This window comes from Myripristis murdjan, chromosome 19 (assembly GCF_902150065.1).
Source record: "Myripristis murdjan chromosome 19, fMyrMur1.1, whole genome shotgun sequence".
NCBI classification, from domain to species: domain Eukaryota; kingdom Metazoa; phylum Chordata; class Actinopteri; order Holocentriformes; family Holocentridae; genus Myripristis; species Myripristis murdjan.
In genome coordinates, this window is record NC_043998.1 from 9,909,730 (window position 1) to 9,925,771 (window position 16,042).

Below are 16,042 nucleotides of genomic sequence, written 5' to 3' on the forward strand. Positions count from 1 at the left end.
GCTCGCTGAGAGGATTTTCTCTGTGGCGGCAGCGCACCGACAGACAGATTTCCCCGTCTTTTAGACACGGGACTGTTTCCAGAAGAGTTAGTAGGAGGGTCTACTTCTCCCGACCGCGAACCAAAGAGGGGGTACAAGCGCAGTGATGACATCTGAGTGTGTTTCCCCTCGAAATAAATGAGTTTCGCATCCTCTGTTGCGCCTGTCCGCTGACCTGTCGGAGAGTAGTAAAACCGGAGATGCTGGGGAGGTACAGGATGGATTACGTTTGCATAACAGTGTTACTTTCAGCGGTGAGTAGCCTCTCACATAAACAATTTCTGTGTCAAATGCTTCCTGTAAACTTTAGGACTTTTGGTTAATTGCTGAGCCCATTATGGGGACCTTTCGCTCCGCACACTTGCGCAATTGCGCATCAGCGCAGCCCAGAACAGCTGGGGTAGGTAATGGTAGGAGCTTGGGCAATAACACCGTAATTATATGACAAAGTTTGCTCTCTTCCACACACTTTCTCCAAACAGTCCTGACTCTTCTGTTATCAAATCTGCGAAAACGTCCCATCTTTGTTGACCACAAATCTGTGCTGTGCAGCTATTTCAAGACGCACGAAACACCAATGTTACATTCTCACAGCCCATTCCTGTTGAAAATCAGGGGCATCATACTTTGTAGTTTTGCACTAGTGTATTTTGTAAAGGATTGTAATACCTCTTTTTCACTGAGGAAACCAAATTTATTTCATTAGAAAGATTAGACAGAGTGCGCGCTCGCACCTGCCCCATCTTCAGTCCTGTCCTGGCTTTATAATGCATAACCTCGCCTCTCTATGCAGCAGGCATTGAGGTTGTTACTTTAGCTGGAAGTTGTTTGGTCCATAGTTCCACCCTTCTCAGTTACATGTGGGCCTACAGACAGGACGATATGTTACAGTGGCCTCTGTGGGGGAGGTCACCATGAACCCATGTGTTAACTAAAGGCAGAGCAGTCATGCTCGGTGATTCTGAATATTTCTGAGCAGCACCATCTGATGTCTGTGTCACCATTATATAGATGGAATTTTTTAAATTATTATTATATCTATTAAACTTTATTTAAGCGGTCACTTTAAAATGAGCTTTTGCCAAATGAGCCAAGTCCAAGAGGGCTTCATGGAAAAAGTTAATAATCAGCAAAAAAGAGGAACAAGGCATGTAGAAGAGACGGAGACATGAGGGAGGGATGACTCTAATCTCTCTGCTTTATTTCAATGTCCCATGACGGCGCCCTGGAAGGAAATATATTTTGTCAATGTCTTGTGTCTGACAGGACATGGCCAGGGCTGCACAGTGCAGCGGGCTTGTCAAGGTCCCAGTTTTGGAACAGGCTGCATCACTGATACAGGACAGCTGCTCCCACTGATGGGTATGCATCCTCTGCTGCCTCAGCGCATGCAATATTGATACAGGCTGAACCATCCCCCTCGCTTTTCCTCTCCTCCTTTCACCTCTCTCTCTCTCTCTCTCTCTCTCTCTCTCTCTCTCTCTCTCTCTCTCCCACACACACATCTTTCTCACTCCCCTTTTCTCTGTCTGTCTGTCTGTCTGTCTGTCTCCCTCTCTCTCGCTCCCTCTCTCTTTGTCAGAGATGATGATTCAGCATTGCTTGGGAAGGCATTAGCTGTAATGTCATTGCTGCTGGTGTTCCCATAGCAGTTCAGGATCCACCCTGAACAGAAGCCCCGGCTTTAAATTAGGCCCAGGTTACTGGAAGGCTGGTATAGTGGAACTCTAATGGCTTAACAAGCGATGACAGCTGAGGTCCAGAGGTTAAGTGCCTCCAACTGAAAATTGACTGGAGCATTAGTAAGATTGGTAGGAACTCTGAAGTTAAGAGTCCAGATGCTGTTCAGAGCGCCTGTGTGCATGCATGGGTGTGTGTATGTAACTGTACATGTGTGTGCTGGTTGCTGTGCGAGTGTGTGTGAAGAGTAAGGAAGAGAACAGGCCTGAGATCAACTTTCTATTCACCTCAGCTTCAGGCAGAACAGCCTGCAAAAAGCTGAACAGTACGACCCTGAACCACCCATCTAAAAACCAAGTACAGCAAACAGCAAGCCAAGTTTCAACTTGCAAAGAGTGGAACGTCCTTTTCCTTTTTGCCATTAGATAATTGCTCAGTCAAATTGCCCTCTAATTCATCGGTGTACACAACATTGCAGTCATTAGTGAGGCACTTGGTCTTGGTTTTTGCTGTTTTGCTGTTGCGCCCGCACCTGAAGCTAGGAAGCCAGTGCAGTGAGGAGGACAAAAACAAGGTGAACAGAGGCCAGGCACTAAAACGTGGAGTCACATCAGGAGGTTCAGGCAGACGTTTTTGAACAGGTTTGTTCACATGTGAGGTTGTTTATGTGTGTGCCGCTGCGTGCGTGGATGGGTGTGTACAGTATACGAGGAGGCAGTTCAGAGGAATAAGGAAAATGACAGATTTCATTCATGGCTCTAAACACCTTGTTGTGTAAGCTATAAAGGAGAGATAGATAAAAGGAGAGTGAAAGGTCACAGTGAAATTCTGAAAAGCCCAATACTGTCAATATGCTTTCACAAACTAATTCATGTACCATGTACTGTGGCATCAAGCAAATAGGTAGTACGAAGTAGCACAACTTTCTTCTTGTTTCGTATTCCGCAAATGTTTTTTTCTGCTGTAACAAGAGGGCAAACTTCAAAATACATTGAAATTATCTGGAGTGTTCACCAGTTTCCCCACATCACCAAATATACACTTTTGAACTACATGACTAATTGAATTGTAGATTCTTGAACACGAATGGGCCATAACATGTTCAAGGGAGAGAGAAGGGGGTGGTGCGTGTATGTATATGTAGAAGGCAAAAATACACACCCATATGTGAACACACACTCTCACGAATGTACACACTTGTAGTTGTACAAACATAGATGCATACACATTTGCATGTGCACGTATACACACACACACACACACACACACACACACATTGACTGACAGCTGACTCACAGATGCCTAAAGGGACACTTGATGTTTTGCGGAGGGCCTGTCTCTTGTCAGCAGCATTCCACACACACCTGAACCTCGACACTTGGCGATTTACGGATACGCCTCCTTCGAAGTAATGCCCTCTACCCCATTAAGTAAGGAATGCACCAGCTGACAGAAAAATATACTAAATGACTGCCCAAAAGGATCACGCCTCATGTATCCTGAAAGAATGACAGAGAGGCCTCTCCTGTGGTCTGTCAGAACATATTTGCATCTTTTTTTTTTTTCAAGGTTTGCTTTGGAGATCAGTGTGAAGAGAAGGTAAAAGCACCGGTGTAAGAATGAGATAAGAAAGCATTCTCACTTAAAAGAGTTCCCTTAACTTGCTTTGAAGTTAGATGTTTTTTTTGTTTTTGTTTTTTTTTTGTAATATTGTATGACAATGACACACAAATATTCGAGGTGTGCTGGTTGCCACACATCATTCCAACTCTAATGCACTGATATTGAGTGAAGTATTCAAAGGCAAGTTGCCGTGCAGCATGCATTTGTAATGACGAATCCATCAATGCGACAAACACCAACTAACAGATGCGTTCATGTGTAAGCGTGAGCGCATGCATGTGCACTTGCACACAGAGATGCACACAAACATCTCAACCTCCCATCAGCCACTAAAATATAGCATTCAACAGGTCGTTTAAAAGAATGCACACATGCACAGAGGACATAATTCAACACTTGACCACACTGTGTCTCCTGTGTATGTTTGTAATTCTGTTGAGGTGTCAATGAACTTGAGCTCTGGAAGGATTACATATTTGAGGGTTGAGGTCAGAGCTGGTTGGTTGGTTGGTTGGTTGGTTGGTTGAGTTGGTTTAAAGGACAGGTTAGGTATCTTTTATTCCGGGTGATATTAAAATGTTGGACACCTATCAATTATAATCTTGCATCACTCAACCTCACAGCGAGGTTGAGTGTAAAGCTCAAGCTTTATTAGCCTTCAACACTTTCCAACAGGGCACATTTACTTTCGGCCCCAAAATGTCCTTTTTGATAACAGGAAACTCACACCGCAGCCAAATATGTTTTAAAAAGAGGAAATGCAGCTTTATAACAGATTTTTAGTTTGCATTTACTATAACACACTGACTTGTAAATATTCATGTTGTTGAGCTGCCAATTTTGCGGTTGTAATGCTGCAGTCACTTGAACTCGGACTTCTGAATTTCTGTCTTGTAAATTTCCAACCTGTCACAAAACTGTATTCTCAGTGTCAGCTCAGAAAAAATGGTGTATATTTTCTCTTACAGTCCTGTGGTGGAAAAATTCAGAGTTTCTTCTTGTGAGCATTCCTTTATCCCATGTTGACAAGGTGAAAGACCATGTTGTTGCAGATCGCAAATTTACAAGACAATTGTAAAAACAAGATGTATTTTACTGTGGGGCAACATTCCCCTTTTCAAAAAGGACATTTTTAATGGCTTTTGAGGCCGTAAACAAGTGCCCTGTTGGATTGTGCTGAAGGCTAGCGAGAAGCTGCAGCGGAGCAGTTTGTTGCCACTAAAGCTAGCAGTGCTGTTGTGCTGTGTATGATTATAAACTATGAGAGTCACCATTTTGATGATACATAGGTTGAAAAACACCAATCACATCCTTTAAAAAAATGAACATAGCCAATTTAGTGCGTAAATAGTCAGCATAATCTCATGTATGCAGCTGAATACCAACGCTCTTTGCTTGTCCCATTTTTACTTATCTCTCCGTTGACTGGCAGGTCGGGGTTCTGGCCAATCAGGAGCATTGTCCCTCGGGCCAGTATACTGCCGACGGAGAATGCTGCAGGCAGTGCCAGCCTGGAGAGGGAGTCGTCGAACCATGTGGAGCTACACAGACTGTCTGCAAGCCCTGCCTTGACAGTGGGTAGCACATGCACAAACACAATTGTATGAATGTTATGTACGCACTCTCTCTCTCTCTCTCTCTCTCTCTCTCTCTCTCTCCCTCTCTCTCTCTCTCTCTCACTCTCTCACACACACACGCACACACAATCTCACACACACACGTAAACACTGCATTTGTCACATGTGTATCAGATCACAGACGGTTACACCACAGAGGAAAATCATGTGTGCACATGAATACATGCATAGTAACAATCATCCAGTCACACACAAGGACACATGTATGTATATACACACACACGTAAGCATGCATGCACACATTCTGCACACTCCATGTGCATGGGCGTACACAAACACACAAATACACACACGCACGGGCACACACTTAATGCCATTTATTCAGTTTTGGCTCTAATGATAGTGATTTAGTGGCATCTCTGCCACATACAATTTGAAATGTATGACACTGTGACGCTCTTTCTGTAAGAGTTATGTCTTCCTCACACAGATATTCTACTGTACTAGTTGTCTATGGAGGAGACATGCTGCAAACAGTAGACTTTTTGAGCTATGCATGTGTGGTAGGACAGAGTAATTGAGTCAAACCCTCACAGGACTGGAAATTAGGGCAGTTTTTGTTTGTCTAACAGGTTGCATGGTAGTGTTATATTAATCCTACAGAGAAATTTTCTAAAATTTCTTCATCAGAACTAAAGGCCAAATGAAATAACTCAAATTTCTTAAGTTTGGAACACTTAAAACTGACCACACTCTGTGGGATTAGTCAACGTAATTGACCTTGAAATCAACCTGGGTCATAAGTTTGAACTTACTCGCATTTAACATTGAACATTTCTGCTGCATGTGGCATGTGATTGCCCAACGTCTTGACAATTATGCTGATGTTAGCCCAAGTGTTAATCTTGGATGGATTTCCTAACAGTATTCCAGCACCGCTGCCCTCCTTATGGCCCTCGCCATGTAGGGAGAAAAGCCGTGTTAGACTGGAGGTCTCTATGAGGACAGTGATGTGGAGAGGATACTAGATTCAGACCAAATACAAAACTTGTTGCCCAAGAGGAAGCAAAATGTCCAGTAAAGGCCATTAAATGTAATGGGACATAACCAAGTTATTATGCTATAATGATTAAGATTATAAATAGTATACATTGAGATTTTCTTGCAGGAAAACAGTGAATATTTAAGACCACTAAAGTAGCCGTTGAGTACCCTTTTCAAGTCTCTCTGACTTATGTAAACATGTAGACAGAGCTTGGAAGATCAGAGAAGAAATGAGCATTTGAAGTTGTATGTAACTGAATCTGCCTTATTGCATGTTGGGCTTGTAAGGTTAAAGGTCAGGCTTGAGCCTGCAGAGGCCAGGATTGGTCCAGAGCCAGCTCCTGCCCTGTTCCCAGAGTTTTACTTGCTGTCTGTGTGAATTCCTCTGCAATCCTCCGTCCACGCCAGGAAGTACTTGTAAACCTTCGTGGGTCACAACTTTCAGTGAAGGATGGCAAACCCCGAGCCAAGGAACTCCACGGACAGCAAATTATTCAGACTAGGTCATGAGAGAAGTCAGGGATAATGTGGACATGGAGAAAATGATTTGTTTTCCATTTTACGGGGGCTTTTGGCAGTGATTTATGTTTGTGTGAGTGTAATTCATCTGAAGAGTTACTCCTTGAAGATATATCCTTGCTTTGTATAAAAACATCTTTGTTTCAAATTGCTTTTTTCAGCAATGTAATACAGTTATGAAAAAACCTACTCCTGAGGTTTTGCCATACTACTAGGTTTTCCTCATACTTTACTGGCCAAGCCTGATACAAAATAATTTTCACTTGTGATACATCAGCTGTGTGTGTAGTGTTGAATGGTTTGGCACAACATGGGGTACAATTTTCCGGCTGTTAATTCTGTCTAATTGTTCTTGTGTTGCTCTGACACGAACAAACACTGACAAAACTTGTTCCCGACTCAAAAAAAAAAAAAAAAAAAAAAAAAAACTGTCACGAGACCACACAAGCTCTGTGGTGACTCATGGAACAACTAAAGGAGGAGATAAATAATACAAAGCATACAGGATAACAGCTCATCAGATAACAGAATCGTGCACTGATATTTAAAGCTCAGATCAAACGTTTTGATTGTATCTACCGTGCAAAACGATAATGCTTCTGGTGAGCTATGCACATGCAGAACTAGTTGTACAGTGACTTGGTTTTCAAACTGAAGAGTCGATCTCAGCCATCTCTGAGTCATTTATCCTCCTACCAGTCACTTACTGGAGATCCTAATCATTACATTTCCTGTTTCTTCGCATTACTCTGCCCCTTGGAAGGGAAACTGCCTAAAGGACAGCGTGCATTTACATCTTTGTCCCAGATGTGAAATATGTTTTTTTCTGTTTATCTTTTCATCCAGCACAATGCAAATTGTCAGGGGAGGTAATGATTTTTCCCTCCACCAACTTCACTTCTAGCACACCATCTATCTCATCTTCTTTCACCATGTCCTCCCACCCATGTTATTTGTTTGTGTGTGCCCATATTTGATAGCATCTAATAATATGCTCAAGCACGCACTTATAAGAGACAGACTGTGGTTTCCAGACAGTGTTCAAGGTTGATTTAGTGCAGATAGTTAGCAGGGGCCTGGCTGACATGCTGAAAAGGAGGGCCAGCTCAAACACACCACGGAGTCAGGGTGAATGAACAGATGACTGGAGATGAAATGGAGCAAGCACAGCTGTACAGTTGGAAGGAAGACAAGGCAGGCGTCTCAGCCAGCAGCTAATGGTTCATCCTCACACATATGCGTGCTCAAACACACCCCTGAAAACACACAAACATACACACACCTACATACTCGCACATGCATGCAGTCATGCAAGACGCACAAAGCTCTCCCTCGCCTCTTGTCATACTCAAGATCTCATTCACAGGATGCTCGCAGATAGACTCACAGCAGATACACTACTAGCACACACACACACACACACACACACACACACACAATGCATACACACATAATGCACACACAGCCGCCTCCAACTTCCTCTCGCACATACACTCAACACACACCTCACACTCTGTGGTAGGCAGAGCTGGCCAAGTCAGGAGGCCTTTTATGGGAGTTGAAAACAAAGCAAAGGAGTGAATGTTAGACCAGAGGCTAAAGTACTGTTATATTATCAAATGCTTAGCCAGGGAAAGATAGTCTGACCAACCTCTCCACACACCCCCTCCCCTTCACACACACACAAACACACACACACAAAGACACAGACCGCGCTGCAGGCTAGCGTTATTAATGTATTGACTTGCATTATTGATGCATGGCATTATGATAATGGCTCTGAGAGCACTTGTGGGTAGAAGGTGGGGGCAGGGTGTGTGTGTATGTGTGTTTGAAGAGAGAGGGGGGCTGCAGGAGATAATTGGGTGAGGGTGGGCAACAGTGCACGACTGGACACAAGTCTAGCAGACGCACATAAATATATGCAAGGTAATGCATACACACACACACACACACACCAGACCAAATTGCACGGGGCACCATCGGACACCATTCGACACCCTCCGCTTTAAACACAGAATTGCACTAACGCACAAAAATCTGTGCTCATCTCAAATGACACTACAGTTTCATAGCAAGGTGAAAAACACTGACCATCCTGCCTCGAAAACAAGGGAGCTCCAGTTTCCTCCGTGTCCCCTTTTCAGTCTCCATCTTTGTCTCCACCTCTGTCTCTATCTGTCTCCATCTCTTATTGTCTCTGGGACGTCGGAGCGTTTTTCGTTGTTGGTGGGCTGGTGGGGCAGACTGAACATCTGATATGCTATGGGACACCGAGCTCTGCTGTAGAGAGTCTATATAGATAAAATTTGACCACCCACCCCTTCACCCTGCATCTCCTCATGACATTAGTTTAGTTAAGTCATTTGCACAGACCTAAAAAAAAAAAAAAAACACAGAAAGAACACAAAAATACCAGTACTTAAAAAAAAAAAAAACTCCAGGACAAATACAATAGTGTTTGATGAAGATTTTGAGTTCTTTCAGTTCTTAGTTTCGAAGCCAATCCCTGACACACACACACACACACACACACACACACACACACACACACACACACACACACACACTCAGCACACACACACACAAACACATGCTGCTCTTACAAATGGGTCTGTTGCATAATTTAGTGTGTTTCCCAGTTCTCTATCCAGCCGAAATACAATTCCATAAAACATACAATATTGATTGGGTTCTCTGCATAGATATCTGTCTTAGGAAATCTTTCAGGTATACAAACCATTTATGTAATGTATGTATTCATTTAAAAAAAAAAAAAAAAAAAAAAAAAAACACGCTTTAAAAAACTGTTTTTGGCATTATACCTCAACTAGGCCCCTAGGTTTGTTTTTTTATGCTTATCCATATTTTTAGAATCTCTTTTTTTTTTTTTTTTTTTGGAAGTGACTCACATGCAGCTGCATATCCACCCACTGGAGCAACTCTGACCAATTGCTTTTAAGCAGGACTCACCCTCCAACAGCCTCCACATGTTACAGTGACCTTGGAGAACTGAGTCTTAATTTAATTTGTCAGGCTCTGATTCATTTAAGAGGAGCTTTTACACATTTGGCCGATGTCCGTCATTTGGACGGGGTTTCTAATACTCACTTAAATATTGTTTAAAATGTCAGAGGTCACAGGAGTAAGAGTTACTATTAGGCAAGAATGCATTACAGCATCACATATGCATACAATGTTAATGTGATTGTAGAGGGATGACTGAAGAGACAGAGATAAACCCTCTGACAGTCTGAATGGCCAATTATTTCTCTTTTCTTTCAGGTGAGACTTTCTCAGAAAATTTGAGTCACACTGAGAAATGCCAGCTTTGCACCCACTGCACGGGTCTCTTCCGCATGAAGACGCCTTGCACCGACACCAACGACGCCATCTGTGTGTGCGACTACGGCTACTACATGAACGAATTTTCCAACAAGTGTGAGCGATGCACCAAATGTCCTGAGGGCCAAGGCATGCTCTACCGCTGTGATTATGACCGTGACACAGTGTGTGAGGAGTGCACCGGGGATACGTACTCGGACCAGGAAAGTTCCCGGGAACCCTGCCTCCCTTGCACTCTCTGTGATGAAGCAGAGGAGCTACAGATACAGCCCTGCAACTCCTCCAGTGACACAGTCTGTAAAGGTAAGAGAAATTGCTTGTGTAGGCCCCCATAAAAGAGTGCTAATTGAGGAACAGTGCACCCAAAATACAAAAAAAGAGATGTTCCCACTAATCCCTAGTGCAGTCTATCCATTCAGATAGTTCCTGTCTTCCAATATCTTCCCTGTCTCTGCACCTCAATACAACAGGGCTAAATGGATATTTGTTTGTGGGGTTCAAATAATCAAAAATGTATATGTGTTCACAAACAATGGTGCAGATACCCTGTAGAACCCAGCCTTTGGGACAACGAGTTTTGCTGGGGGCTGTTTCCATCCAAAGGACAACAGCAATATTTATCCATCCACCTGCAAATTGCTCGTGTTGTTTGGTAGAAAATAGTTCCAAACAAAAATCTTTGTGCCAACCTCTGTGCGTTATGCTGAGTATTTGTGCCACAGATTCAGCTCTATTGTGTTCCAGTCAGGGGTCGACATGAATGGTCAGCGTGGAAACCTCACCAAATCGCACCGAAACTATGTGGATGAATTGACTTGGGTAAATGGGCAAATATCTTTTTTTTTTTTTGTATTCTGGGGCAAACTGTTCCTTTAACAGAATGTTTCCAGCAATTTGAGATAATATATCAGGACCTCAGGAGTGTTTTTAGTGAGGACTATATTAGTTACTGAGACAATCGATTCACTCACTCACAGTGATTTATTTTTCAACCATTTAGTAAATGGATTTGTGGGATTGACCCTGTCTAACCTCTGGAGAAGTTGATCATGAACTTCTGTGCAGAACCAGCGTGAAATGCTGAATGGGTGCGCTTCCCTGAGGCGATATGGGCCGAACAGAATCTATGTCAGCGCATATCCGCTGCTCAACATTGTACTGACAGTACAATGTACTGGGCATCCACATTGTCAAGCACATAATCAGATCGTCTCACTGTGACACTAGACATTGTTGACCCAGCGACCTAAATGCCATGGCAAAGCTCGTCTCATTGTCTACATGGACTCATCCCATCAAAAGATACAAAGAGCACACTCTCTCTATCTTGAGGGATTAGGAGAAGGTCATATCTATGAGTGCGTTTCTGAATTACTTTTATATCATTAGACCCCGTGGGCATCAAAATACCCCAAAACATGAATTCCTCATGACTGTCGTCAGTGCTCATAGCAATGACCCGATGCCTCACAGATTAAATCCATGCTTTTGGGGCATAACAATAAAAAGAGTCTGTTGAGCAGCCATGGAGCGGGCCGCTGTGGTAGCGGTCAGAAGGATGTTGTTATCACAGTTGGGAAGACAGAGGGAGTCTTGGGCTAAAGGGAGTCTTTTGTGCCTCTCCCATGATCCCATTTGGCCTATGAGGACTTCTGAGTTTGCCCGTGGGACTATTTGATGGAGCTTCTAATGAGTAAAACAGACAATGAAACTAATGTATGCACGTCCTCCATGTATGTTTTTGACCACCTCTCCTTTAGACAGAGATAGAATTGTTTGTCTTGTTTCATCAAGTTCAGGGAATTGAGCCTTGAGTCATAATACTGCGACTTCAGATGTTTTATTGTCAAGGCCTTACAGATATCAATGGAAGTCGTTTGCTTATGACGTGCAAGGAAAATACTACAGCCAAAAGGGTTATTTGATAAGTACAAGTGGACACAACATGTATTGATGTTTTTCCACCAAGAGCCATATAGCACTGCGTAAAATATCATCCACTGAAAACTCCTGAGGATCACAGAGGAGGACTATTTATGTTACATGGCCTGAGACAGAGAGAAGGGGAAAATGAGATGCTCGTGGAGGACACAGAGACGCTTTATCTCAGATATTAGGCCTACAGAGGAGCCAGGGCTCAAACTCTAAAATTTTAGATGGATAACATAGTATGCCTCCATCTGAACCCTCTGTGTGTTTCCAGGCATGATGGCTCACAGACCACTGTGTTTCAGGCTCATCATCATATGTTATTACTCACTCTAACCCAATCATGTGCTCTTCATATCTAATTTAATCTTTTTAACAAAAGCACGCGCTTTATCAGTACTCACAAATCTGTTGTGCTGCCAGATGTCCATATCCATTAGTGTTGTGGAGTGAGCTTATGTAGCCCTCGAGGCTAAACACAGGCCAAACACAGTTAGTGGGGTGCAGGGAGACAAGGCAGGAGGCAATACAGGGAAGACCGCTGCCTATGTATGGACAAGTTGTAACTTGAGACATGGGAGACATAGTTTAACTCAAGGTGCAGGGGCCAGAAAATAATCATCAGACAGCACTGTAGGCTATCTTGTGAGAAAAAGGTGGATTTATTGTTGCTACTGTTAGGATTTTGTTGAAACGGAGAACGATGAATTCTGAGTTTTCTCTTGTGATGAATTGGCACCTTGTGATGTGGATATTAGCCCTGCCGCTATTGGAGGTGAAAATCCAATTTCCTCCATCACAACCAAAGGGATTAGTGTTTTGTTCTCAGCCATATGAGGAAAAAACTCACTCTGTTCATCTCTCCTTGATATCCAAATATGCTAATACAGAGCAGACTTTGTCAGGCTAGACCCCCCAGAGTCAACTTAAGGGTCTGAAGGCAAGATTAAATCTAAAGAAAGTGTGATATGACTTCCACTCCTCTGCAGGCCACTGAGCAAGGTCAGAGGTTGAAGGTCATGGGAGGATTGTGTGTAGAAGGGCCTTTGAGGGGAAGTAGAGGCAGTATGGGATTCCCCAAGGAATATGAAAAGAGAAACATGGCTTAAACCTTTCAATCCCTTCGGGGGCCACAACAACACCGGGTCAAGTGAAGTTGATTAGTAATATTGGTCTTATTAACCAGCCTACACAGGTCCATCCACTGTGTTGTCAGAAATAAACTGATGGTTCTGTAGCAGTTGGGTATGATTAGCCCCTATCGCTGCTGGAGGGCTTTGCTTTACAAAGGAATGGGAATGGCATGAAAGTGGCATGTAATACGGCTAATAACAGGGTTGGTTACAGGGGGATGCTTGTGAAGACCAGAAAGGAAAAGGTGTGTCTGTGGGTGTGTGTGAGTCTACATGTGCACCACATGCCCTGAAAAACTCATCACCTGTAGGAGTGGCAAGCCGCGCTAACACACAGTGACAGGGCCCTCTTACAGGAAACATGAATGAGTAATGCTTTGACAGAGCAATCGCTGCCGGTTTCTATCAATCTGAAGCTTTGGCTAAATGCCCTCAAGGCTAGTAGGAAACAGAAGCCCTCTCTCCATGACCCCCGTTCTTTCTTGGGATTGCTCTGAGGATGGACTGCACGTTTTTGGGCTGACCCGTCACCCTAAGATGGGTTCCTGATCCCAAGGCTTCAGGGGCAGCAGGTTGGAGTTTGCAGCTGCCATCGAAATGCATTATGTATGCACAAGCACACACAGAAAAGAAGTTCATGGGTTTACATGAATATCAGACACATGCACGCATGTACATAGCACATATCGAAGTTGATGAGTTATGTCACTAACTTACTGAACATCACAGATCTTAGAGAACATAGGGAGCGATGAAGGTCAGATGTGTGGGGTTGAAAGCAGGAGGGCAGCTGGGCCAAGTGCATTTTGTTGTTGAACTGGTGGGTCAGAAAGAGTAAGGAGGCGTAGGAACTGTTTCCATCCCGTTTTTGGTTAACCTTAATGATCTGCAGGCTGCCCTTTAGAAATTGGGATGCTTACCCCTGGATGCACCATTCAGGAACTAGCCTGGGTCCGGCCCTTGTCAGGGGTTCAGGTTCTGTCCGGATCCTAAAAAAAATTAAATTCTCCAGATCTGGAGCAGATATTCTTATATTTCTGTTATAAGTAAGTACAATCTCTAATCCATGTAATTAAAATTCAGATTTTGATTGTATTGCCCCACATGGGAAATTTGACTTGCAGCATGACTCCAATCAGACACTAAAATCAGTAAGCATAAAAGCAAATAATAACAACAGAGGCTGGGTGAAACTGCTCGGTTAATTGCTTAAGTGAAAGTACATTATTATTTGTTCAAATTAAACAAATTTATTACACACACTACACACATTACACACAAATGAATGTTTAAAATCCATTGCACCTGGCCCTGGGAAATCTGTACCATCTTCTTCCTATATAGATGAATATGCATGCTGACATTGACATTTCTTACTTTGAAGAGGCATTTTTACAAGACAAAATGCAGCATGATAAGATTTCAGCGATATTTAAAAAAAAAAAAAAAAAAAAAGATTTTACTTCCAGGAACTGGAATCCAGAAATCCACATTTTTAGGATCCAGCTGTATCCGGGATCTAGCCAGATTTTAAAAATCTGGATCTGGTGCATACCTATCAGGAAAAAAGCAGTTCAACCAGTATTTAAGTATGACAGAAAAACAGAGGGAACTAATATATGGAAGGAAAAACGGAGAAAGGAAGGGAGGAGGAGAGAGAGTGAGAGAGGGGGCGTTTGTTTGTGTCTGTCTACAGTAAATACAACACACCACGTGCAGCGACAGCAAGCATCTGACACAGGAATGCAGAGATGGAGACATATGGGAAAAACGACAAAGGGCAGATGCCGTCGACATTCCCGAAACCCTGCGTCCAAAGCATTACCACATCAATAGCGGTGAAGAATCCCTAACCCCGGCCCAACAGCACAATTCACTGTCTTTATATGCACAGTCACTCATTGTATAGCTTAGCCCTCACTGACACACAGGCTTATATCAGTTCTACTCACTCGGGCTCGACGGCCAGAATTGACCTTCTGTCTTTAACCCTTTGCTCCCTGCGCCACACAGTATGAGCATTGTGACGATGAAGGAAGTTTCAAAGTCCTATGCCTCTTCCTCTGCATGCAAAAAAGAATCGTCCCCTTGTGGCAATGACTCAGTCTCCTGAAGCCGCCTGCCATTCCCCTGGAATTTGCCTCTCGACATTCCAGGGGGAATTTTTGGAGGTGCTTTGGCACGGGCGAGCCGGTCTGGTCCAAGGGTGACCACAACACTTGTGCTTTCGCTCGTGCCGTTCATTCCCTGCCAAACGCACTGCTCATGGAGCCAAGGTTTTATCCTCATGAGGATTGATGTGTTGGAGAATTGTTACCATGCCAGGCTAACCCACAGTGATATTTATCTTCTAATCTGCCATAACGATCAAGAGCTGAATTACTGCATTGTAGCATTTTGGGGGGAATTTCAAGGAATTTTGTGTTATCAGTTCATTTGGTGCATTGTATTGTGCTGCGATGAAAGCTGGTTTTGTTGGCTTTCCACTTCTCCACTTTCAGATATAAAAGTTGTGTCATTATTCCACTAAATTTATAAAGGTGAATGTGTGTGTGCGCACAAACTAGCTTGGTTAAAAATACATAACCAGTCAAAGTATTCTGCTTGATATTAACTGACTTTGTTGGGGTTTTTTGCACCTAATTCAGAGAAAAGAAACAAAATACAAATTTGGCCTTTTTAGGAAGCAAGATCAAGTTGCATAGAATAGCTTGTCTCAAGAAGCAAAACAACAAAAAATCCGATCAGAATGACAAGCACAGACACAACTGAATTGGATTATGTATGGGAACCAAAGCTAAATAAGAATAAAAACAAGAGTAAAACGGTGCATAAGAAGGAGAAAGAGAGAGGAGAGGGATGGGCTGAAAAGAAAGAGATGGAGAAAGCCTAAAAGAGTGGAGAGTGGGAACAGACGCTGAGAATGTGGCCTGGTCGATAAAAGCGATGGAATTACTCCTCCTCATTCTCGGGTTTCTCTGGTTGACCTCTACGAGTGCTGATCACATTCTGCCGCAGAGCAGGCACACACACACACACACACACACACACACATACACAGACGCCCCCACACACACAACATACATCTTCACAAACATGCATGCACACGCAGGGGTGTGTTCAGTCTGCAGCACGTGGGCAGAAAAATGAGAT

The 16,042-nt window shown here is 43.3% G+C and overlaps 1 protein-coding gene across 1 annotated transcript in view; it reads left to right on the top strand.

Moving 5' to 3' along the window:
* ngfrb (nerve growth factor receptor b) overlaps positions 1–16,042 on the top strand; it is a 29,586-nt gene continuing 13,544 nt past the window's right edge. Inside the window, exons 1-3 of the mRNA XM_030078671.1 lie at positions 1–293; positions 4,775–4,916; positions 9,768–10,130. Of these exons, the coding sequence (XP_029934531.1) occupies positions 240–293; positions 4,775–4,916; positions 9,768–10,130 (559 nt within the window). The 5' untranslated portion in view covers positions 1–239. The remainder of the gene's footprint in view (positions 294–4,774; positions 4,917–9,767; positions 10,131–16,042) is intronic.